Source organism: Leptinotarsa decemlineata, unplaced genomic scaffold, assembly GCF_025532065.1.
Source record: "Leptinotarsa decemlineata unplaced genomic scaffold, Ldec_3_MD MMD2_P_RNA_scaffold_6, whole genome shotgun sequence".
Classification (NCBI taxonomy): Eukaryota; Metazoa; Arthropoda; class Insecta; order Coleoptera; family Chrysomelidae; genus Leptinotarsa; species Leptinotarsa decemlineata.
In genome coordinates this window covers 2,720,640-2,748,196 of record NW_027412533.1, presented here as the reverse complement: position 1 = coordinate 2,748,196, position 27,557 = coordinate 2,720,640, and the positions used below count along the sequence as shown (strand labels likewise).

The 27,557-nt window shown below is 34.3% G+C and overlaps 2 protein-coding genes across 3 annotated transcripts in view; both read left to right on the top strand.

Annotated features, from left to right (window-relative positions):
• Positions 1-2,781: 2,781 nt before the first annotated feature.
• On the top strand, positions 2,782-9,596 carry RpL10Ab (Ribosomal protein L10Ab). The gene is made up of 4 exons (XM_023165370.2): positions 2,782-2,930; positions 3,050-3,205; positions 8,800-9,121; positions 9,358-9,596. The coding sequence occupies exons 1-4, from the start codon at positions 2,926-2,928 to the stop codon at positions 9,526-9,528; spliced, it is 654 nt and encodes a 217-aa protein (XP_023021138.1). The 5' UTR covers positions 2,782-2,925; the 3' UTR covers positions 9,529-9,596.
• Positions 9,597-14,413: 4,817 nt separating this feature from the next.
• LOC111509595 (phosphatidylinositol phosphatase PTPRQ) overlaps positions 14,414-27,557 on the top strand; it is an 89,129-nt gene continuing 75,985 nt past the window's right edge. The window contains exons 1-2 of one of the 2 annotated variants that reach the window (XM_074169787.1): positions 14,414-14,935; positions 26,006-26,317. In XM_074169787.1, coding sequence (XP_074025888.1) covers positions 14,713-14,935; positions 26,006-26,317 — 535 coding nt within the window. In that variant the 5' untranslated portion in view covers positions 14,414-14,712. The remainder of the gene's footprint in view (positions 14,936-26,005; positions 26,318-27,557) is intronic. The other variant, XM_074169788.1, reaches the window with a different exon arrangement.

Below are 27,557 nucleotides of genomic sequence, written 5' to 3'. Positions count from 1 at the left end.
AAAGCAATCGGTTGTTTGAAGGGAGAATAAAGTCATCTAGCCATAATAACGAGAACATTTCTATATATGGAATTCCTCTTATTTGCCTCTACAATATCTTCGAAACCAATAATTTCATCACATCCTGTATCAAAAAAAAAAGATTGGATTTTAAAGCCATCTCATCTATAGATATCACACATCACTTGTCCTGTTTGAGAATTGTTTTAATTTTAATTTCAAGTGCCTTAAATATTGCTGAATTTTCTACTGTATCTCTCACGATGAATTCTTCAAAACTAATTATCTCCTGAAAACTCTTGCTCAAATAGCATAATTTTAATGTATACCGAGTTAGGTAGGTACCTTTTGTAACTAACTACCTATCTCATTATGTTTACTCAGTGCTCACAGACTAATGCAGACAACTAAGCCCGAGAATGACGTGGAGACAACCAAGTCAACACAGGCATCTAGGAAAAAGGGACACAAAATGGCCGCCTTTGTCGCTTTTCTGTGGTAGGTATTCTCAGTCATAGTATAAAAATATTTATTAATACCATTGTCTGAATGTTAATACATACTATGATTGTGTTAAACTCTCGACGCGAGAAAAGAGATTGAACAAACTTCATACACATGATGATAGATGGTGCAAGAAACCAAACATTTGGGAAAGAAAAGTTTTGACTTTCTACTTCTTCACCTCCATACAAAAATTTGAGATTCTACATTTGTAAAGAGTTTAGTTTGAAATAAAATCAGACACATTTTGAACACAACTGATGATGTAAACATTCTGTTATCTCGAATAATTGTAACAATGTCGAATATACCTAATTTGACCAATATATCCAATGAATTACCTCAATTAGTAGCTTATAATTTAAAGTGGTTTTCTCCGTTAGATAACGTTCAAAAGTCTGAGAGATTTTGTTTGAAGAGTTCCATAGAACGAGAAGTTATTTGTCAGTGAGATGGAGTCTTCCTTGGACTAGATTGAACATTCCGATGATATTAGCCTCTCATTCGTAAATTTCCTGCTACAAATATCACCGAAGCTGATTCAAGGTGATCTGAAAGACAACCACGACTCAAGACTGGTAGTCAACCACGACTCAAGAGTGGTAAGTCCTTGTTGTGACGAAAATGTTCTAAAGGGTGTCCTTAAGGATCTATTAGCTAGACTCTACGTGTCGATGTCTGAAATTTTGAGTTGGAACCATTATTTTTAATCAGTAACTCGAACTATTTTTTACTCAGCCATGTTCCATTATGTTTTCCTTTCCTTTCATGAAAAAAGTACCTATAGTTTTTATACCTACCATTATATTAGGTTACTTCAACTTTCATTCGTGAATGTGAGGCTTCTGAGGAAGGAATTGTTATGAATATGTTATGAATATGTTAAATCCTTCCTATGTGAAATATTTTGACAAAAACAGTCAGAAACAGAGGAGCTGAGCGCACACCAATCTTTACATTTGAAAACCATTCTTGTTCCATTTATCAATATGTGTATGAAGTTGGGTTAGTCTCATTTCTTGCGTCGATAGTTTCTGAAAAATCAAAAGCGAATCGGTTGAAACACCGGGGTTTACATCTTTGTCAAGATCTACGAACTTTGTGATCAATTTGAAAAATAATTTGTCCTAATGAGATTTGAATCAAGACCATTATTCATACTAACTTACTGAATGATACCATTTCGGCTACAAAAAATTCTATTTTATGTAAACGAGTATTATGATAGGCACCAGTAAGGGCTAGTTCATGTTGGAACAAACATCGCATAAAAAGTGCTATTTAAAATGGCGTCGTGTTTATCGTAAAAAAGTTGAAAAAATTGAACTCTTTTGCGATTTCCGCAAAATTTTATACGTCAACATACATTGAGGTTATACCTATTGCTATTTTATTTGACTGTCGTTTTTCAAGCCCATAGGTACATCGAAATTGAATCCGAAATGGACGAATGTGTTAGGTTGTTCAAATTATATCAACTTTACCGTATATATAAAACTTTATTGAGAAAACTCCGTTGTTATGGTATGAGAAATATTTTCAAAAACAGAAGAAAATGTTGAAAATATCACAACCTTGTGGCTGAAATGAGAATTAGTGATCCAGAGAAATATTTCAACTATTTCAGGCTGACTCTCCCATTATTCAATAAATTATTGAATTTGGTTGGCCCTTCATTAAAGAGAACTCATTTTGCAAAAAACCCCTCGCTCCTGTACTTAAGTTAGCACTAACGTTAAGATAAGTGGTTTGAACTGAAGACACGCTCCTGTAAAACAAAACTTGAGAAAATTGTTAGTCCTATTTTGTGATATGATGCGGTCTGGTCTTAAAAGTCGTAATTCATATGAGTCGTATGCATCGAGATTACTATGTCGGTGGTCGTATGTCATTATTCAGGTTCATGTAATAAAATTCAACAATGAAATCCCTAGATATTGCTCGCTTCAACATGAACAGGGTATTTTGACAATTGGGCCAAATTTGCGGAACCGAAAAAATATTATCGCAATCGTTCTAATATGAACTCGCCTTAACCCACCAAAAATATACGATTCCGATTTCTCACAACGATGATAAATGTTTTCCTTGTCATTGAAGTTCATATTATGGATTCTATATGTCGCTCACTTTGTGGTGTAACGTAGAAATATTTTGTTAGTGTTTTTATATTTCCACTTCCTCACTCCATAATAGATTGGTAAATGTCAAAAGACGAGTAAAATAAACAAAAGAGCATAAATTTGTTCGGTTAATAGAAACACATTTTTGTTTCAGTTGGCAGTATCGGCAGCCATCACGTCGCATGTCATCTGTCACCAGTTTTGTTCTGTAGAATTTGTTTTCTGATTTTTCTTTTCATTCAGTTCTTCGAGGAGAAAAGTAGTGGTTAGGGTTAGTGGCCAATTCCTAAGAATAAAGATGACGTAAGTTTTTCCTATATTATTAAAGTAATCATTTATCTAAAATGAACCAAAACCATTTTAATATATGATTTATTACAGTCGATTCAGAATGTTGAATATATTTTTTCATTCCTTTCTAGGTCTAAGGTGTCTCGTGATACACTTTACGAATGCGTGAATAATGTATTGGAAATCTCCAAAACCAAGAAAAGGAACTTTTTGGAGACTGTGGAAATCCAAATCGGTCTGAAAAACTACGATCCCCAGAAGGACAAGCGTTTCAGTGGAACCGTCAAGTATGTAACCTGCTGTGAAATGTTTTCAGGTTAACTTGAAATGTGTTTGGCCTGAAGGCGTTTCTGAGTCAGGAAGCCGAACTCGGCGGACCTGCACCCAGGGTCTTAAAATAATTGGGGAGATGCTCCTGGGTTTTCTCGGTAGCATCGCACATTAGATTTAGGCATATTGCATAAATTTACTCTGATCGAATCTGCAAAGTCGGAGTGGTAAGTTATTGAAAGGTGGTTTTTTAGTGAATGAATGTTCCTGGTATTATCTTTCCAGTTTCCAATGTGGGCACCATTATGAAAAAACAATTTATCCCCTCATTTCAATTTTAAAATAGTAAACTTTTGGAATTATTATGTGTTTAACGTGCTAGTACAATAGGTATTTTTCTCCAAAAGCATTTTGGTTAATTTCATTGTATTGTAAAAATTATCCATATACAATGAATGTCCTAAATTCAGTCAATCTTTTGTTAACTTCAGCAGCATGGCTAGATCCACAAGTTTCATCATTTGCCCCAGCTTATATCATAAATTTCTGCATCAATCCATTAGTTTCACTTTAAGTATATGTATAGTTTCATACCATACGTATGGTGTTCATTTTTAATATACTATTGAAACTGTAGACTTCTTCGCCATAGAACCATTGATTCATCAAGGGAGAGATCCTTTCCTCGACTGTAAATAGATTTCATCTTCGTATTAAAATAATCCATAATACATGTATCTTTCTTAATTGATCGTTGAAATTATTGTCATTATCGGAAAAATGTAAACATTTTAAAATTATTAAAACTCTTATTTCTTTCTGGACATAATGTGAAAGCAAGTACCGAGCAATCAATTTTTTTTTTCAGTATTCTGCTAAACGGGGTAACTGAACTGTTCCTGTTATTAAAAGTCCAAGAAAGACTTTTAATTCGGGAAATATCAGATTAGTCCATTTTATTTGAGACAGTTTTTAGTTAAAAAAAAAACTGTATTTGCATAATTCAGTTTCTCTAAGAATTTATGCTAAAAATTCATCGTCGAAAATTAACTGGAAATAATCTATCGGATTCTGTCCAGGGGCTTGTACTAAAAATGCTTGAGTGCCAACAAATTCAAATTTCCTGTCGTTCATAAATAGCAGCATGTGCTTAGGTAAAAAAGTGTATAATTTGTAACAAAATTTGAAACCAACTGTTTTGAGGGGATTATCATTTTAAAAAATGCTCATTGCAAACAGCAATAAGGGTGCAATTCTAACTGGAAAGTACATGATACTGATTTTGCATAAATTACCCTACTTATACCTTTTCATCAGGCCGCCCAAATTTCAAATTTTCTTTTTTGTTAAAAGATGAAGCAGGTAAAAACAGGATGTGTATGAATTTTATCATACAAAAATGCATACATATATGAGGGGTTCAAAGCTGAAGTGAACCAAGTCCATTTATGGTGAATTTGAGATATGAAGATTTGAAGTTGTTTGTCAACGATTAATTCCCATTTTATATCATTCATCATAAACCAATTCGTCATCAGCAATTTCAGGTTGCAGTTAGTTGAGTGGCTCGGGTGGAAGTTTCCAATGGTAGATTTTGAAAGTAGTTGTGGTACACTGGAGGAATGTAAGGAAGCAGACTGATCATGTAATTTTTTTTTAGCTGAAGTAACAGGCCTCCGAGTAGTATAAAGGGATCTTTGTTGGACATTCTTCAGAGTCTCCAGATGTCTTCCTGGGCCACTTGTTTTGTTGGCATTTATTTCACGGAAATCCACTAAATCATTGAAAGTATCCTCGAATTTAATTGAAAATTCTTGTCCTCTTTCAAAACGAAGCCACCGAATTTTCAACCAGTTCACAGCAAAACCGCAGTGCCTGTTTTTCTATTGAGTACAGCTTCTTCTAGTGCTTTAGTACTAAGGAAATCATCCATCTTCATTTCAATAACTGCATAGCGTGGTTGCTTCCTCTTAGAATTTTTGATGATATCAAACTAATCTTGCGGGACAAAAATATTGTGATGTTTCTTGCTGGATGATTCTATTACTCCAAATTCTGAATCATTTGACAGAAATGGGTGACCAGATACCAAGAATTTTAAATCTATTGTTTCTGCAGCTTTGCAAGGATCCTGCACAAGTTTCAGCAAACTGAGAGAGATCTTAATATTATGATTCTGCCCTGTGCAGGAATCTGAAAACAAAATAATTTTCTTGAAGGTACCAGCATGTTCTTTGAGATGTTTGAGAATACACGAAGCTACATCCTGAGATACTTGTCCTCCTTGTGTCTCATTCCAAACATGCATGAGGCCTGTATCCAAGTTGAAAGAATGTATGCCAAAATTATAAATATACAAGTTGCGTTTGTAATATGCCACTGATGTAGAAAGCTTCGGAAGTGCACACATTGATGTTGGCTTCTTTCAAACGTATAGTATATTCAAAAGATGAGGATTTGTTTGTTCCAGAACCATCTTTTGGACGCTTTCTTCTTACTGTGGACATTTTCACTAAACCCTGCAGGAAAATGTTCTGTGTGCTGTAATCTGCTAGTTTCCAAAATGATTCGAAAAATGTTGACAAATCTCCAATATTGATTTTTGTCCTGCACTGCTTGCGGCATCCACAGTTATAATCAGGATTGAAACATTTAGCTGGAACACATTTTTTTTGTTTTCGTTTCGTAAGTTTTGCCACTATTTCTCAGAATTTTTCTTTTATTCCTGTCCCAATTCGCTTTGATGCGAGCTCTTTTCCGACCACGTTCTCCTACTTCGCGAACGTTAGTGATTATTACTTGCCATTTCTAACTTCTGCTGTACGTAGTCTTTGGTTGGGTTGTAAAAATTGAATCAGGGGTACATCATCATCTGAAACTGTGAACGAATCCCTGTATGAGGTAGGTCCATGAAATTCACTCATGCTGTTTATATTCACGACATAACCTCAAAGACTGAATACAAAAATTACTTAAAATTGCGTGAATTTGACGCTGAGGATTTATAGTATCAATTTCCTGGTTTCATTTCATCAAGTCATATGATATTAAAAGTCAATAACTTACCATCATCTTCATTGGTATTCGCCATAACACTCATATTCTCACACAGAAAAAGCATGAACAATGTAACTTGGACTTGGTTCACTAATGCTCTGAACGATATGCGACATAATTCTCAGTAGAAATACATCCGCTCCATCTATAGCTTAAAAAACTTAGTAAGGACTTGCTTCATTACTGCACTGAAAATAATGACCTTTAAAGAGTATCATGCAGGGTCTATCGAAAAACATCGCTATTATGGATTTGGTCTAATTCAGCTTTGAACCCCTCATATTCCAGTAAGAACATGTTAATTACTCGCCTTACTACATATATTTTTGTGTAACAGATACTAATAAGCGATTTATTTTGAACTGAAATAAGATATAAAAATAAATTATTTGATAATTTCACTGTTGTGGAATTGGCCGCGGTGGTAGTGCGCCCGACTCACGATCGGAAGGCCGTGGGTTCGATTCCCGCCTCGGCCAGATATTTTTCTCGAGATATTTTATCTGGTTGAAGCTGGGATGATTCTGCAACCGTGCTAAGAATCACACGTTAAAAGGTAAGACCTAGTTAGTCCTTAGCTCGCATAAGTTTCTCAACTTCTGAGAGTTGTCGTTCGTATGGGGGCGACAGCTGATTAACGGAAAAACATATTTTGAAACGGACAGATTCAACTCTTACTAGACTAAAACTCCTTGAAACTAGGACAGAAATAATATGAATTATAATTCAAAAATTTAACATTATTAGTTCTTTCATTTTCAATTCAAAATGTACTTTACTGTCGAAGAAAAAAAATCCTGTTGACAATAAATGAAATAAATCGATCAATTTACAGTCATTCATAAATGAATCAGTTATTTACAGTAATTCATAAATTTCCAAAGCTGTAAGCGAAATAGATTCATCTTGGTTTTCATAACATGGACTAAAGATGAATTTAGAAAAATCTCAATAATTATATTTTTCCAATAGTAATTCGTCAAGGGTAGATAACAACTTGTTAACCACACAATGTGTGCAATGCAAATAAAATTATAATGGATTTTAATATATTTTTTATCCTGATATTTAATATCTATTTAGCATGTTGAGAGCAGAGTATTTTTAATCCACTTCACTCTGTCTAAGTAAATAGTTTCAAACTGGGTAAATTAAAAGTAATAATATTGAAATTTAAATTAGAACTGTGTATTAGATTGGTTGAATGTTTTAAGATTTATTGGAAATTGAGATATCAATAAATATCTCTGAAATGAAGCAATGAATAATATAAGATATGATTTGTGCCTTATGTGTTTTACTGCCATTGGCCATGTATATGATTTCTGTAAAAAAATCAAACTTCTGTGTAGTGTTTGTACATTATCTGTCCTGCATCATTAAGCCAACAAAATAATGGATGCCAAATTTTTTTGTATGGAATAATGATGCTAAATTAATGTGTAATTACCATTTTTACAAACTATGTAATTTTGGCTTTAACCCTACACTACATTTTTTCCATAATTTATTTTCCATTGTAAGGGTGATCAAAATAATTTATATACTTGATTGGAATCTGGAATAGTTACCATTCCAAGTAACAAGAACTTGTGTGAACTTTTCTGTTCTGTAGTTTTTGTTACGCTGAAATAAACTTTCCATCAAGCACCGAGACAAGAGAATTGGGTACTCGAAAGTATGATTGAATTATGGATTGTTAAACTGTCCTACTAGACTGAAATTATAAGAATTTGCTTATTCCTGTGTTTGAGAAATGTTGATAAATATTGAAAATTATTATGAGACTCATTGTTCACCATAATACCTAGATACATAGTTTCATCAATTTCAATTCTTCATATATATATATATATATATATATATATATATATATATATATAAGATACATAGATAATAGCTTGACTGATTAACCTTGTCGATTTCAACAGTACTACCAACTGTCGAAAGCGCTCGCAGATAATTAATAGAAGATATAAAGCTTCAAATCCTTTTTGTAAAAAAATTAATATTTAAACACTGAAAATGAAGGAAAATTAGTTGCATCATTCAAATATATATATATATATATATATATATATATATATATATATATATATATATATATATATATATATATATATATATATATATATGCTATAGGTTTTTTGTCCTTTATCAATATTTCTCTCATTCCATAATTCATTACTTTAGTTCTTCAAGACCTATTGGGTAAACAATTTTTAAATCATAACTGTACTTTAGAAATGCATTTGTTCAGTCGAATTCCTGTGGTATGGATACTTCGAAAATTAATTTGATTAAACTCAAAGCTATATTGGACTTGTATTTGACTTTATCCTCTTGGCTTGAATAAGAAATATAACTGCGGGTGCAGCTTTGTAGCCAGCTAGTGTTTCCAATAGTTTTAAAAATCTTTTCTACTATTAATGCTGATACATTTTTTGTGATATTTCATATATAACAGAACTGTTAACTTTATCAATAAGATTATTCTTTGAACAATAAAGCATATTAATTATTATTTTCATTATATACTAGTAACCTTTTACAGATTGAAGCACATACCTCGTCCAAAAATGCAAGTTTGTGTCCTTGGAGATCAGCAACATTGTGATGAAGCTAAGGCAAATGGAGTACCATTCATGGACGTGGAAGCCTTGAAGAAACTGAACAAAAACAAAAAACTTGTTAAGAAACTGGCAAAAAAGTATGATGCTTTCCTTGCTTCTGATGCTCTCATCAAGCAGATCCCTAGGCTGTTGGGACCCGGTCTAAACAAAGCCGGCAAGTTCCCTGGTCTTCTCTCGCATCAAGAATCGATGACTCAGAAGATTGATGAGGTCAAAGCAACCATCAAGTTCCAGATGAAAAAGGTGTGTATTGTTTTGAAGTTTTTAAATGTTTGAATTGCACCATTAAGCCAACAAGATCATGTATACCTAATTTTTTTGTATGGAATAATGGTGCGAAAGCAATGTGTGATATAACTACCATTTTTACAATTGAAGGTAATCATGGCTTTAAAGTTGCACAACAATCATGTTTTGTCGAATTATTGATGATTGATAAAATGCTGTTATTACTTATAATAATTCCTACCGTGTTCTAGGTACTTTGCCTTTCTGTTGCTGTTGGGCATGTTGACATGAATTCCGATGAACTGGTACAAAACGTCCATCTTTCGGTGAACTTTTTGGTTTCGCTGTTGAAGAAACATTGGCAAAACGTTAGGTCGTTGCACGTCAAGTCTTCGATGGGACCTCCCCAGAGGCTGTACTAGGCAGGATTGGGGTTTTTATGATTAACCATACATATTTACTTATGTATAACAATACATGTTTTTGAAAAGTTTGGTGTTTTTTATCTTTGGCAGGTTTCCACATTTGGTTGTTGACTGGGACTTCAGCAAAAGAATTTTGGTTCTCACTATTTCAAATTATTTTTTGTACCATAAATACCGTACTGTTATTAAAATGATCATATGTTTTTTTGAATCGGTCATCTATAAGCATTTATGCGAATATATGAATAATTTTTTTTGGAACATCAGAGTTCGGGTTTTAATTGCATAAGTGAGACGGCTCTTCAGCAAACTTTATCAAAGGGGAAAATTACCATAGGTTATAACTTTCTTTTGCTGTTTTTGGATGTTTTACCCATAACCAATATCGTACCATACATAGAATATGTTGAAATTACTCTTTTTTAAGCATTTATGCGATTTTCTATTAATTATTCATTTAGTAGGCAAAATTTATAAATACGAGTTACTGACGAATTTGGCTCTTCAGTGATTTATAAACACCTTAACTTTTTGCGGTGAAAAATTCTAAATAACGTTGAGAAACAACTCCTTTACAATATACTCAGAAAATCAGAATGTTGTGGCAAGAAAAGGCGACGCCACATGCAGCAAATATTTTGAGGGCCTTTGTAAAGTATAAGAACTTACATCTTATTCTTTTACATTATTTTGTGAAGAACTCTATATATTATAGTGTTTTTTGGGTTTATAACCTTCCACTATCTGAAAATATAAAAAGCAATATCAATAGAGAATTTGCTGTCAAATGAAATTAGAATCATCACAGTTTGAGGCGAGATTTTTATAGTGAATATAGGTTTCGAAAACAGAAAAGGGTTGTTTTCTGAAACGTTAACCACTTGAAAAAAAACCAAGTATCAATATTTAAGTTATTTGTAGGCAAAATTTATGAATATGACAAGTTACTGAATAATTGGACTTGCCAGTAGTTTATATCAAGCGAAAACTTTTCGGGGTGAACTCAGTTTGCATTCACTACACTTTAGTAGATTCTGTATTGATTTAGCTTTCAATCTATTTTTTCAGATTGTGGAAGGTTATAAACTCAAAAAAAAAACTTATAAAAATACTTCTTATTTGTGACCAAAATGAATTTCAAGAATATTTTCAGTTTTTGTAAACAAGTTGTCTTTGAAGGCCAAAGCAACGAAATTGCTTGGATCAACTCCAAATTTCATTAATGGGTTTTCTAATGGTATATGTTGGTCGAAGAGAAAAAACATCTGTCCCTGTTTTATTTTTTGTTTTAACACCAAATTATAATTATCTCGACAAAGAAAGAGGATTTCACACGCCAGGGTTCACCTCTGGATATTTTCAAAGTTGGGGGAAAACTGCGGAGTTGTTTCAAAAGTTTTCACACTTTATATACTTCTAGCTTTGTCCTCTGGAAATACCGAACAATTAATTACAACGAAATATAAACAAAATATGGAGCGAACATGTGTCAACGGTTTCTATACCAGAAAATGTGTTCATCATGTACGAGAGCATATGTTAAGTGTACGATTATAGGTACATAATGTCGAATGAGTATAAAGCTAGATAAGAAATTTTATATAGTTTTTTGATATATCTGTTAGCAATATGTCTCATCCGATGATTCACGGCACATTAGCACATGCAACTGCCATACAGAAGTCAATGTCATTGGCTCAGGAATAGAAAGTCGAAAACAAATTTTCTATATAAAAAAAATTATCATCTACTTTCTTCTAACTCCACTTCACCCTTGCCATTTTTCGAAAATTATAGTGGAATGGATAGTAAATACGGTTTTGTCTCGAAATAAATTTTCAAGATAAGTATTCTATATACCTATTACTCTTCAGCAATTGAATGACGACTTGTCATTATGTAAATTGAACTTCGCCTTTTATCTTCATATAATAAGTGAACTGTACCTGATTAATTTGCTTTAAATATATTAAAAGATAATAAAGACGATATTATTACTATATATATGCAGAAGATGCAATATATAGACTTACTACTTCCATATATAAATCAATCGATATCTCAAAGCCATCACTGGGCATCTTTGTCGATCTTTCTAAGGCATTTGATACCGTTTTCCACAAAAAACTCCTCGAAAAACTTGAGTCTATCGGTAAAGCATATGATTTAATGAAGTCCTACCTCACCAATCGCCAACAGTATGTGAGCATTGATGGTGTGGTAAGCAGTTCGAGAAGAATTATTTTTGGAGTCCCACAAGGCACTGTATTAGGCCCTGTGTTGTTTACCATATATATTAACAGTCTACTCGAACAAAATACTGAAGGTGTCATTATCAGCTATGCTGATGATACTGTGATGCTCTACAGTGCAGAAACCTGGCAACAACTGAAATCAAAAACAGAAAACGACTTCAAACAAATAACTAAATGGTTTCAATATAATAAACTTACCATAAATGTAGATAAAACCAAATACCTACCTTTCACTTCCTATACCAACAATTTACCGAATATGGGGCCTTTGATTGTGAATGCAGACACACACATTCCGGAAGCAACTTCGATTAAATATCTAGGTTTGATTATAGATCGGCATATGAGATATGGGATTCTCAAATGTTATATCTAACTAGGAAGATACGTGGTCTTCTACCACGTTTTAAGATTTTGAAAGAAAATCTCGATAGTCCCCATCTGAAAACACTTTATTATGGACTGATTCAGTCACAGTTATCATACGGAATCCTAGGATGGGGGAGAGTTAACGAGACAAATATGAATTGCCTAAATATTGTCCAAAAAAAATTCTGAAAATTATTCTAGGGAAGTCATGAAAATTTTCAACTGAAAAATTATATAAAGAAGCAGGAATTATGGATGTGAGACAACTATATTGCTTGGAAATGTTACTGAATGTTAAGAAAAATAAAATAGAGAAAAAATCCATGAACCATCCTTATAATACAAGGAAAAAAAATAGTAATGTTTTGATTCCGAAATGCATAAAATTCGTTGGACAGAGACATAGTAGTTTTTTAGGTCCAAAGATCTGAAACTTAGTACCTGAAAACATAAAGAACGTTGTGAATTTTATTACTTTCAAACAAAAACTAAAAGAATGGATTGGAATGAATAGAAATTAGCCAAATTTGTATATCTCCATTGCGGCGACGAATTTTGGTAATGTATTTTGAAACGTGTCTGTATTATGATTATTATTATTATTATATTATCATTATTCTTATATTATATTAATACTATTATATATGTTTTATCTCAGTATTTTGTCTATGTAATATTTGTACTTCATTATTATATATGTTCTCGTCAAATATTATTTCGTTAAATTATTCTGTATGTTGGCTATATCATATATATAAGCGATACTTTTTATATTGCTTCAGTGATGCCGTTGTTTATTCAACAATCATCAAATATGCTTATGTACTTCAATTGTAAAATTTTGAACTTTTTTTGAATAAACATTATTATTATTATATTTTATATTTTCGTGAATTATCCATGTGTTAAAGAGCTATCTGAACCACACTGCAGATTAGCTTCCATTTTCGAACGTTTCCTCGAAATAAGCATATTTAGTTTCAACTTTTCTCAGTTACTTCGCCTAGAATTTTGAATTCATTAAAAACACTTTTCCCAGACGCGTTTCGCTAACCAAATTAACATCATTAGGAAATTACTAAAACAGTTTGTCATCTCATGATACTACCAAATTTGTTGGCAATAAGCCCGTGAAAAGACAGTATTTTTGTTCTGGTGTGGAGGCTCCAATTATACCTATCAAGTTTTAATTTTGAATTGTGATTTAAAAACCCTTCAATGAAGGATCATTTAGCTCGAGACCGTTGTTGTTCATATCTTAAATGTAGTAAGTATCAAAAAGATATGATTCACAAGCCTAGCTTAGATATAACATAACTAGGTGGCTAACAGAACTTTTCCAAACCCTCTCGATTTCACAATAAAGTATCGTTAATTCACATTTAATATTCGAGGGGTCTTTCAATGATCACTGGTGAAATGCTGAAATGGCCGAAGTCAGATCGAAATCTAGCAGGGATGTTCCCTGGTGTAATAAAGATCTAGCACGGATGAGTCAACAAACTAGAAAAGCCAAAAAGTGTAGGATAATTTGGTATATGGAAGCAATAGAAAATGTCCCCAAATGGATATAATAAAGCTCCGAGAATATTTAGGAGATACTCATAGAGAGGGCAATGCAAGGAGCCAACATATATGTGCCAGAATTAATAAAATACTCTCGAAGGAACTACTGGCCTCAATGAAAAATCTAAAAATAGATGGCTGGGAGTCCCAACAGAGGGGCAGAGACAGCTTGCGAATTGTAAGGCCTTGGATCACAGGAGACACGAAATTTATGGACTACCCGAAGTATGTCCAGAAGAATACCTATGACTATTACTTCCGATGACGCAATTCAATTGATAAAACGCGCGTAAAAAAGGCTGTTACAGTTCTAATGTTTAGGAGAAGAGTTTCCTGGCGAAATATATAGACTAAGTTATTTTTTTTTAAATTAGTGTAAATTATTTCCTGATGAATCCAAATTCGTTTCTGAAAACATGAGCCGAGAAAAGTATTAAGACCTATATGAAAAATCTAACTACGGTAAAATAGATTTTCTCCTTTCTCCACGCCACTGTCTTTTATTATGCATCCGCAACACCATATCAGCAGAGAATAATTAAACCAATTTCCCAAAATGCCTATGTAAAGTTGAAACAAATGCATTCTATAAATAGCCCAGATGCTTCTCAAAGGGGGCCGTACTTTATCACTACGGAATATCATCCTCAGTGGCACATCCAGCCAGGCCATGACAGCTTCCGCGCGCATCTCGTACTAACTCCCGAAATTAGTCAATTGTTTGGAGGCCCCGATATAATGCAATTACGCAGAGATAGCGACTGTTTATCACTGAATAATCGCAGATAACGCCGCTATCATTTATTTTCGAAACATGTATATCGCATTTTGCTTACTCGGTAAGAAATAATTTGCTTCTCGTAACATGCGGTTGGATAAAAAAGCCATAGTGCGGGATATGACTGCTGTAGTTTGATAACAACTTCCTCCTTGCTTTGATTCGATATAATTTCACGTCCATGATCCAGAAGGGAAGTGCAGTTTTTCCGAAATGAGTATGAGAGTGGTGTTTTGTGTTTTGTTTTTAACGCTTTTTCTCTTTGCTTGGGCAATTGGAAGAGCAGATGATATCTATCAAACTGAAAGGATTTCTGGTGAAACCGCTAATGATTGGTTTTTGGAAGCAACCGAAGCTCCACCCCGAAATTCTGTCTTGGTGATGGAAAAAGAGAAAATGGTTCGAATTAGCGGAAATGAATTAGATGACTGCTCCTGTAAGTAAATTATGACATTGTTAACTATACGCGCTAAACTTTATGTCGATATTGTTTTATTTCCTTATATTGGAATTGATGGGTATCAAGTATCAAACTTGAATTAGTTGTACAACAATATTTCCTTTATCTGTGGATTACAACCCAATAAATGAGACTAATATTTACCTATAAGTACATTTTGATAAATGTTTTGAAATTGGTATATAGGAAATGACTCACTCGATACACATTTTTCCCAAATCACAGTTTATTTTTCTACAGTCAAATACCTACTACTAATTTACCTAATTAAAATTTCACATAGTATCAATATTAAATTTGTATAGAAATAAAATTTATTAAAAATGATTCATAGTATACCCCCGGTTTCCCGTTTTTTTCTATAGTTCTTTCAGTTTTATTTCCACAAAAGATTTTGAGGAAATTTTCAAACAGAATACGTGGTAACTCGTTTGAAAGATATTTCCATTATCTTTACATTCATCAATTTTTTCAGTTCAGTTCATTATTCATCGGAAAAATGGTACCTAATAATAATAATAATAATAATGTAACGCAGGACTGGATACAATATAAGTGTAACCTCTCTATGGCCTGGATCGATTACCGTAAGACATTTGATACAATTTCGCATGAGCTCATCTTGCATTTGCTCGGATGCCTTGCGGTACCCGACAAAATAGTGAGATGCATTGAACAACTGATACCACTTTGGCGAACTCGCTTCACCATAACATCTGGTCAAGCAAGAGTCCAAACAGGGTGAGTCACTTTCAGAAGGGGTGTATTTCAGGGTGATTCCCTCAGTCCCCTTCTCTTCTGCATCTCAACATTGCCATTATCCGTTGCACTCAGAAATACTCGAGGGTATAACTCTGGCACCCTCGGAAACCGGGGGCACAAAAGGTCACCCATTTGTTTTATATGTATGATCTTAAACTTTATTCCTCTGCAGAGCCCACTCACAAGAGGTAACAGCAGTAAAAAACTCTCTCCGCGGCAAGTATCAGTACAAACTTCGACAGATCTGGTCATCGGAACTGTCGGGGAAGAACAAAGGTGCTGCAACAAATATGCTTGCCATTCCAATCTTACTCTACTCGTTTGGAGTAGTGAAGTGGACTCGGGAGGAGCTGTATTAACTCGACGTAAAGACTCGAAAAATGATGCATCTCTATAGGAGTTTGCATCCCAAATCGTCCGTTCCACGTATGTACATCCCCCGACAACAGGGAGGCCGTGGACTTTTGAGTTTGGAGTACTACATGACGGAATGGTGCTGGATACAGCCTGTAAAGTCATCAGGAGTTCGGTCCGTGACCATGAAAGAGCAGGAACTGGAGTATTTCTCTTTAGGGCATCTGCCCGAGCAGCTGATGAACTCGGTATAGTTTTCGACACTGAACGAGGTGACCACAACTTTGTCACCGAGTTGGAACCCGTTCAGCAAAAAGCTCAGATAAAAGCCGCAGATATCACCTTACTTCTGCGAAAACACAAGGATAAGCCAATGCAAGGGGCCTTCTTCAATAACATTGGAGACCTTGGCTTATCTAAGCGCCTGACCTTCGCTTTTCTCAGGTCGAGTGGGCTGAAGTCGGAAACTGAGGGGTTCATCATGGCTTGCCAGGATGGTGTCTTCAACACCTTAGTTTACCGCAGTGGTGTGATGGGTATAAAGGTTCGACACATGGTGCAGGCCCTGTCGCGAGGCGCCCGAGACCCTAATGCATTTGCTATCAGCATGTCCAGCATATGCGGTCTCGGCCTATATCCATCGACATAACGCGGCACTAAGAGTGCTATATTACCATATACGGCACTCTTACGGTATTGATGAGACACTGGTGTTACCCTACGCTCCGGAGGATATTGAATCCGTTGTGGGGAACGAAAAGTGCCGAATTTATTGGAACTATTCGTTCCCCACCCTCAGGCTCATACAAGCTAATAAGCCTGATGAAGTCATCCTCGACCACCAGAGCAAAACGATATTTATCGTGGAGTTTTCAGCTCCTGGCGAGACGAATATCGTCAGAAAAGAGGAGGAGAAACGGATAAAATATCGAGATTTTCTCTTCGAACTCCGCAGACTCTATTCTATCTGATTATTGGAGTCATTGGTGGAATGATGCCCTCTCTACTCTCGAACCTTAAAATCATACCGGCTTATTGCCGCACTAAGGCAGAAATCTTAGTGGCACAGATGCGGAAGGCTGTCATTCTTGGCTCACTGCGCTTGCACAGGGCACATGATTCTCGGACCCAATGATCACTTACCCCACGGTGTGGGGAGTGCTCATGCGCACACTACGATGGAAAAAAATTATAATTTCTTTGAAATCCTGGTGTGAAGAGGAAACGTCAGTGCGAACTGTCAAAATGGACATTTTGACAGTTCACACAGTCAAAATGGACATTTTGACAGTTCACACACCAAATAATCTAGCTTCTTAACTGAACCGATTTTTTTGTGTCAAGTCGGCTGACAATATTGGGACTCAGCCAAATGCTAAAAACCTAATCAGATCCGCAACAGGCCTCTTTTATCGGGAACTACTTTTGTTTTGGAGCTATGTCTGGCGATATATTAGATTCAGCTAAACATAGTTTGTTCGCCTCCATTTTGAATCATCATTAAAGCGTAAATTTTTGCTGACCTGGTCAAGGGTACTTTGATTTATCTCCTGCTGCTAAAGAATTTAGTGCAAGGTAATTTTTCGGTACCTAGTCTCCTAAGTTTCTTATTAGGGTCAAGAGTTGAGGAACTGAGAAGCTCTTGCTCTTGATCCAATGTTCCAGGGAGGACAGTTGGAGTTGTTTCGAAGTCCATCATCTATGTTAACCTCGGCTCGAATTCTTTCGTTACTGCATGGTTCATAATGTGTCCAGAGTAGCTAGGAAAAAGAAATCGATCTTGGCAATAAGCCTTTAATTACTGTGGCAAGGCGTCTGGTATCTCGCAGGTCCCGTTAGTGATATGAGTGGGCTCAGAGTCATATATACTTTTATCACAGACACACATATTTCAGGATGACGCCGTTATTTAAAAAAACTGTTGCTTCCAAAGGTGACATCTCACGCAGCTGACTTTAATACTCTCTTCGACTCTTGTTTCACCAACCAAGTTGGCGTCTTCAGGAGATGAAGAAAACTAATTTCTAACTCTAGAATTGTCTAATATATGTAACAGGGTACACTCTTACTTTCACTTTCCTATAAACAATAATGATTTTGGGTTAACATTTGTGGGAATTTTCTAGGAAGAGTTCCCGCGAAATTTAAAAATGGGATTCATAAAAAGGTAAACATTGGGCTATTTGAAATCGGATCTTTGTAACTGTCTATAATTCTCATGCCACACTTGAAAGACGGAGAGATTTTAGTTTCACTTGATGTATCTTAGTTGTTTCGAGGGATCTCCTGTTAAGGGTCGATGGTCTCAGTGGAGAAGTAATCGAAGACTACATTCCATTAACAGAAATCTGAATGGAATCCAGTTCAACAACTGTTTCTACAGACAAAATGAAGGCACGGCAATGGGAAACCCACTTTACCCCTTCATAGGTAATCTGTTTACAACCAGATTTGAATTGGAAGCAAAAGATGAGTAAGATTACTTTCCATGGACTTGGATCCAATATGTAGACGATGTATTTGCAATTTTTGATACGAAGAAACCAAAGGTAGACTACTTTTATTCAACTACTAACAACATATTTCCAAATATTGAATTGAAAATAACGAAGAGTTACCAGGGTTTAGAATTTGATGACTAAAGGATGGCACATACAATTGTCCACGACACAAAATGGCAGGTTTGAACTTTCTTGTCCATTGAAAAAAATGTTATCAGGAACATATCTGAAAGCAATGGGTACTCTTCACATCTAATAGATACGTTAATTACGAAACGAAAATTTTGGAAGAATTTTAGTGAATCTTCGACTTTTCAAAAAGACATAGATTCATAGGTTATTGTCCTTCCGTATGAACCAAGATAAATTAACGGATTAAATTGTATTTTAAAAAAGTTGAACGTGAAAGTAGCCTTCAAAATTTCTTGTTCACTTCAAACAAATGTTAGGTCATCCTAAAGAAAAGATGTTGGAAAAAGAAAAGTCAGAAAATGGGAAATCAGCTGAGAGGACTGTGACAAAAATATTCCGGTCAGACTAAGTGAGACATAGAACTCTTTTCAAAGAACACGTAGCATATATCCGATATCATTCTCTGTAAAAATTAGCGGAAACTTCACGAACACATTTACCGCAAATTCTAGACGGACAGAAGGATTGCAAAGTATCAATATATGAAGTCAATTTTTTTAATGATTTTCATTGTGAAGGGTTTTACAAAAACTGCGACACGTGTTTGGCTATACAATGACTTTCTCAAGCGTTAATAATAAGTTACTTCTGAACTATAACTATTTTATACTCTAACATATTACCTACTTGTTTGCCTACTTTCTTATGAATGAATCTATCTGAAAAGGTCGGGTATAAATTCATTAACTATATTAATAAATTAAATTTCCATAAATACCCTAATTATACTTAACTTTTCTTAACTGGAAATAAACAGATTTAATAATGGAGAATTATTCAGTTCAGTTTTACCGTTTATAAGATATTGGGAGTTTTCATTTTTTTTAATTCCATGCCCTCCAACAGTTCAAGTCTCAAACCTTTCTTCTAGAAATGGAGGGACTTGAATTCATGATTAAATTCTTGTGCCTCTGGTATTAAATGAGTGGCATATGTGAAGTTTATTTTTCCATTCTGAAAACTATTTCTGTGTTCTTTTATGCGAGCTTTGAACGTTATTTCAGTTTGACCTATATATAAATCGGACATGACCCACATGATAATTTATACACTCCCGATTTTTCTGAAACTGAACTTTTATCTTTGTTATTCTTAATGTGCTTGCCTAAGCAATATTTACCCCTTTGTTGTGCACAAAATTTTAAATATTCGTAGTGGGTTGGCCTTAGTATGTTTAGGTTCCATAACTTTTATCCTCATCTCTTAGAATTGGGTAAACTCCTTCAAGTATCAGCCAGTTCTCTTCAAATATGTGAAGTGATGAATTCTTAGTTAAAACCATTAAAAATTGTTTTCCAAAAATATACATTTAAAATAACTTGTTATGATCAAAATAGGTGCCATTCAATACAGCAATAAAAACCTTTCTTTTTAGTCTGTGCCAACATTTTTAAGAATTTAAAACCAAATGGCACTCACAGTCCACGACAAAAGACCTTGCTATGGATTTAATGGAACTGTAAAAAGGTTGTCTGCAAAAGTTTACAATATTTTATTTTTCCTGAGACTTTTTTACAAGCATGGAAATCGTCATATACACAGTAAAGATTGGAGTTGAAAAATATCAAGTGATAAAATATGGAACATACATAAAAAAAAAATCAATAGTAGATGTAGGAGATGATTATATTAAACAATTAAAAAAAACATAGTATAAACAGTAGAATAGTAAACGCATGCAAACAATCATGATGTCAAGTAGCCAGATCAGTTAGAAAATATTCATCAAGTGAATAAAAGGCATTTTTGTAGAGAACATTTTTAACGCAATTTTTGAAATTAATGGGATTTGAAATTTTCTTAATGAATGTTGGAAGTTTATTAAATATTTTTATAGACATAACATGAGGTCCGTTTGATACAGATGTTAATTTGTGTACAGGAACTATCAGATTATAATTTTGCCTAAGAGTATAACCAGCAGCTATGCGGATAGTATACCTTTGCTGAAACTCATGGCATTGATTCTTAATGTAAGTGACACAACTTAAAATATACATGGATATCACAGTTAAAATTTGTAACTCAGTAAATAACTGCTTACAAGAATCACCATATTTTTTGAAACACATGGTTCTTAGTATCTTTTTTTGAGCAATCAACAGATCATTTGCTTTGCTGCTGTGGCAGACTAAGCAATAATTTAGACTTGAGTGAACACAGGCATAGTAGTATGCTATATGCGGATATGCGGATAGTATACCTTTGCTGAAACTCATGGCATTCATTCTTAATGTAAGTGACACAACTTAAAATATACATGGATATCTCAGTTAAAATTTGTAACTCAGTAAATAACTGCTTACAAGAATCACCATATTTTTTAAAACACATGGTTCTTAGTATCTTTTTTGAGCAATCAACAGATCATTTGCTTTGCTGCTGTGGCAGACTAAGCAATAATTTAGACTTGAGTGAACACAGGCATAGTAGTAGCTTAATAAAATATTTATGGGGACAGAATTTTTGAGCTTCCAAATAACGAAACAATGCTTGGATAATTTTATAGAAATAGAGTCAATATGATCATTCCAGGATAATTGGGAGTCAATGTTCAACCCTAAGAATTTGACTGATTTTTTCTGCACAATAGATTTAGTATTAGCTCTAACCAATATACTGCAGTCCTTTTCTCTAAGCGAGAAAAGAATGGTATTAGATTTATTACTATTTATTACGAGGCCGTTTCTGGCGCAGTAATTAAGCATATTAGCAACTGCAATATCAGCCTGGTCACATAACCCTTCACAAGAAGAAGAACTCAATAAGAAGGACGTATCATCAACAAACTGTAGAGTACAATGTTGTTGATTAATATTAGAGATGTCGTTGATGGATAAGAGAAATAGAGTAGGACCCAGGACATTACCTTGGGGAACACCTGTTAATATGTTACGATTTTCAGAATGATATATTCCAGATTTGAGCCTATCCTGAACAGATTGTGATCTGCCAATCAGATGAGTCTTAATCTGTTCTTTTGAATATAAAATTTTCCCTGCCGTTGAACTCAATAAAAAATAAACACCAGTCATATATCCACTACAGTCTGTTAACGTATATTTATCTGCAGATCGTGATATTAATACTGCAAACATATGTTTGATATCTCACTGTATCCATGATAAGAATTTTACAATTTTCACAGTAAATTTCATTCAAAATGCGTTTGGTAGCTTCATTAGTTACTGGTACACCAAACTATTCAACTATTTTACAATATCTCTCATTGCCATCTGAGATGGTAAGGTTCAATTGACTTGTTGAATTGAACTGAAAGGACCTGGCAAACATATATTCTTTTATTCTTTAAATACGACTTCATCCATAGAAAAAAAGTTACTTGTGAAGCCAAGTGAATACAACTTACATATATTGACACTCAAAGCAGCGATATCAAATTATATCGATAGGTTGAAAAAAGTTCCACAACTTACTCCATTTTATCAAATGCAACATGAAGACACTTGAAAAACTATATGCAGCACTATCAATAAACCTACCTGAGCAAAAATAGTATCGAACTTTTTTCGATCTTGATATATGAGTAGGTACAAAGTTCAAAAAATCAAAGTATGTCTTCCCAAATCAATGTGTCATGGAATCGATATGATTTGAAGTGTTTCAGCAAATACATTGCTATTTTTTCATTTCTTATATAAGATCTGTGACTTTTGAAAATTTCTTTTGTTGAATAAAAAACAATCAATAAAAATCATATTGATATTTTTCATATATTTTTATGTATAAGAATGAAACGTTTGTATCTTAACAGCCGTAGATTATATTTCTTGGTATTTCACTGAAACTTTCAATGTTGTCTCACCTCTTCCGGTTTACGGTCGATTTCTGATAACCGAATAAAAAATAAACAAGTGGATTCGTATCGGAAGAAAGAGATGGCAATTCTGTAGTACTACGCCCTTTGGCGTTAACTGGAAAAAATCTCCCAAATAAACAACAGGATGTTACTAATAGATATTTGTTCTCAATTTCGATATGACTATCTTTATTCAGAAAGAGTAGTTTCAACGTTGGAACTGAAAAAATAAAAACAGGTCTCAGTTATTACAAAGCTTATTAATGGAAGGATTTAAGATCATTTGCAAACTTTTCTCTGCTTAGATTAATAACAAATATTAATAGACGGTCTTTTTCCATATTCCACCTATTTTTGGAATTCTGAAGAGTATGTGGATGTTGTGCTTGATATTTCCAAAGCTTTCGAATGATGTAGCCTGATAATTCTTTGAGCTTGTCACGAATTGACAGATATTTTTTTTTCGTCGCTTTCCAGCTTTCTTAAAGTGACCATATATGGTTCTCTGTAGGATATATCTTCACTATGTATAGTGAAGATATATGTATATTATTATTATTTTATATTATATTCTCCAGGGATTCGTATTATCTCTCTCGATTGTTCATCAGTGTTTCCGTGTGTATTATTGTACAATTTGAAAAATGTACAAAGTCAAATCAACACAGAGTAGGTTCAAGTATAATAAAGGATGAACTGAAAAGTTTTCCCTGAAAAGGGTGAACTTTTGACACAGACGTGGTTGCATTTTAGATGTTGAAAGCGAAGTGAGATGGAAGTAGCTCTGAAGAAGTCAGTCATGCGTGCTAGCGAAATGCCAGGGATTCATTCCATAATTTGTCGGCCCTTATGCGTAACAAAATATGCAGATATGACCGGAAAAAACTATCAACTGCCAACATGAATCTCCACTTTTGCACAGGCACCTATCTCATGTCGCATCGCCATGAAACATTCAAGTTTTATATTGGTTTCAACATAAACTAAAAATAATTTTGATCATTTTTGGTGGCACATTATTTCGTGGATTCTGTGGATTTTCTTTGATGTAAGTCATCTTGTAAGTCCCACCTAGTTTGGGAATACCCTTTGTGCCTTCAGACTCTCGGTATTTATGATCAATTCTCTTCACTGTGAGTTGAGAGATTTAACGATTGGGATATTTACTTATCAATATTACATGAACCCTTTTCTGCGTTTTTGTGCCAGTATTTGGTTCCAGCATAAAGTGAAGTACACTAAACATTATTAACTATATAATGAACAAATTACACGAGTAGCAGGTTATAAATTGGACAGTAAGGACTCTTTCACACAGGGAGCTTCACGTCTCTCGCTCCTATACGGGGGCGTTTATCACTCCTACATACAGCCCATTCACACCAGGAGCCATTTTAGTTCCTGGCTCCTTGAGGTCAGTCGTAGCTGTTGCCATATACCTTCTCTACCGTCGACAAAAACCTCGACGACAGATTCGTCAACGATCAAGAATGGGATGGATAAAGATGCGAAATCTACGTGGATCATCTTGCAGACAACTTTTCAGGACTTTATTTCGGTTCTTATAAGTGTCAAGACTTTTATCTCAAAGAGTCGGTTGGTTGCAGACAGCACTAATTAACAACTCCTCATCGAAATCTGCCATAATAAATAGTTTGAAGCGTCAACCAGGGAGACTGGGTATTACTCCTTGTGTGGAAGCCCCCACTTACCCTTCTGCATTTTGAGGAAGAGACGTGGCTCCTCACTCGAGGTGCAGGAGATGTGAGAGCTCCCGTCTCCTGAGACGTGGCGGCTTCCGCTCTTCGTCTGAAAGCTCCATTGGACTCGTTGCATTTTGGCGCTAAGAGCCTTTCTCTCTCTCGGGAGCGAGAGACTTAAAGCTCCCCGTGTGAAAGGGCGCTAACTGTACACAAATAAATGTGAAGATGAAAAAAAATTCAAGGGGAAACGTAGAATGTATAGCCCAGATGCCAAAATTATGGGCATTTTAAATTTTGTTATTAGAAGCAATGTACTAGTAAATTGTGGAGTTCATGTTTTCTTCTACTGAATAGAAACGATGTTCAGTCAATGTTTTTATCCTTCTTTTGAAAAGATGTATACTGAGCTTGAGTTTGTTGTAAAATTCAAGTTGGGAGAGTTGAAAGAAAATATGATCAGTCTGAAGCTGTTTGCCCTCACCTGGCCATAACTTTTGATGGGATTGTTGTGGAAGTCTGAGCTCAACTTTATATTTTCTCTATTTTTGTATAACTCAATGAGGGTTTGATGTATACAGGGTACAGCGCGATGACTGTCGGTAAGCCGTATATTTAGGAATAATCGGATTCATATTCTGAAAATTAAAAATGAACCTTGCTCGAGATATTCATTCGCTTACTTAAAAAAAATAGGTATTTGGCTCTTGAGTGATTTCACCATAAAATTCAAAAGTTTGATAGAATACATCAGTAAGCTATTATTGATTCATGAAAATACTTCATTCCATCGTCTTGTAGTAGTAACATTTTCATAATGTTATACAAGGTGTTCGGAATCGATGACTAATTCTGGAGATATAAAAATGGGCTGAAGACATAAAAATCGGTTGAAAAAGAGCCTACAAGGTTGGTCGTAGACCGTACCTTCGACTCAATGTTCTCTTTTGCAACTTGAATGCTCTTATTATCTGACTAGAATTTCTCCATAATATGGTACCATAGCTTATGTGCTAATTGAATCACACCTTTGTCCATGATATTCTTCAGTGTTCGTAGCAAAAATAGTTTATTGCATAGTTTAACAGTAGATCCATTCGAAAATTTTTCATCAAGGAGAATATGATGTGCCGAGTCTTTTCACTGTTTATTTTGAGTTCAGCTATAGATACAGTAGTCGCCATGAGTTCATTGTCGACTATGAAACGAATTTATTAACGAAGTGTCATCAGCAAATATAGTACACATATCCGGAACATTTGACATAAATGGTAGACAACAGTGACCCTAGGATAGATCTCTGTTACATGCATGATCAGTATGAACCTGTAACGAGGTGGCAGATACAGGTTGGCAGGTACAGGTTGACAGATACCACTTGTTGACGGTTGGTTGAATAGAACTCTACGAGATTGAGTGGGATTCCCGTTACTCTATAGTGCTCGAGCTTTGCGATTTGATTCTACAATTGATTCCGAATTGAAAAAGAATGGACGAGGAAAAGACCATTGAAAGAGATATTAGACAACCATCATCACATTTGGAAATTTTTAGAGGTTAACTATTACATCGAGAATGTTGAAGCAGTTTTCAGAATTTTTCTTTTATTTCACTTTCACTTAATGAATTATTATATTCATATTCTGATCTGAAATTCAAGTATCTAATGACTAATTCTTTTGAAAGACTCAGTTGATTATCCTCAGTTATTTTTCAGATTTAAAACCACCAGTTATCTACAACGCAACCAACACTACAAAAATAACTCCAGGCCCAGCGATTTTATGGAAATTTGCGGCAAACCTCAGTGGCTGTAACAAAAGTATCATTCTAATCACAACCTGCACGAATGTAAAGAAGGATAACGACAATGAAATATTCGAGAAAGACGTCATAAGAAAAAACGAAACTCTATATCAAACGTTGATTTTGAAACACCCAATACTTTATCGATGTGAAGGCAAGCTAGTCACTGGCTCAACAGAATCGAGTTCATCGGGAACCGTCGTCATTTCAAATGAAAAAACAGGTGAGGATTTTTGGTGAACAAAACAATATCGGTAATCTCAGATCTGAGAGCTAAAAATATGGGTAATAATCATGAGAATGGAGTTTTGTTGACGTAAGCTAAAATCAAGTATCGTAATTTCATTCGAGTAGAGTACCAAACTTTTTCTATGACTCTACTGACTCTTACGTAAATATTCGTTTTTCTAACTTGCACTAGTTTTTGAAAAATTATGTTACACCTACAGCTTGTTAAAACTAGAAAAGAATTCGAGACTTCGCTAAACCTGTCAAAGTATGCATTAGGACCAAGGAGAATGTTAATTAACGCTTTTGAAGAAGTACAATCTCGGTCACAAATAATGCAGTCACATAAATGGAATGCTCTGAATTTCAATTTTTTTTCATTTTTTTTTTAATTAATTGCAAAATAACGTACGAATATCAAAACTTTTTTTTATCAAAGGGTCGTGTTTTTCTCTCGTAAATATATTAATAATAATAATAATAATAATAATAATAAAGTTTATTCATCCTGCCAATTTACATGAATTATTTAAGATTTATCTATGAATAAACAAGAAATCACAGAAGCTCTAAGCTCTAAGTTAGTTGAAATATGTCCGTTTTCTGTCAGAATATTGAGGTAGGTACCTACTCCCTAGCATAGTCTAAATAATCGTTCAAAATGTTTATATTGATATCACCAACTATGACACTATTATCACTCTGACCTAAGTATTTTGTAAGATTGTTGTTAAATTGCAGCGAGAGAAGATTACAATTACGCCAGTCTTTCACCTTAGACATATAATAATTGTAGTATTGTTAGCAAATTAATTGCATACTGGTAGGTTATTGACAAATAAAAAAGATCAAGATAAGGCCCAAAACCGAAACTATACTTCAGATTTTGTTTTACTAGTAGTAGAATCAGATGACATTCTCATAGTTAATATCGATCTGAACGGTATGTTCCTCTTTTATTTGGAAAACAAAATGTAGGTACATTTAATATCTTTTGTTTTCATCTAAAAACACCATGATCTCTTTTTCGGCAATTTCGCAAATATTTTGGCTAATGTAATCAATAGCTTGCTGAATTTTTTACAAAACCACTTTTAGGAATAGAAATCAAAATAGAGGATTTGAGAAAATCAGGAAATTGAAAAAAGATTATTTTAGTGTTTAAGGGTTTTACTGCGTCATTTAAATTGAATTTGGTTTGAAGGTGGTTGACAATGTTTCGAGGTGCATTTCAT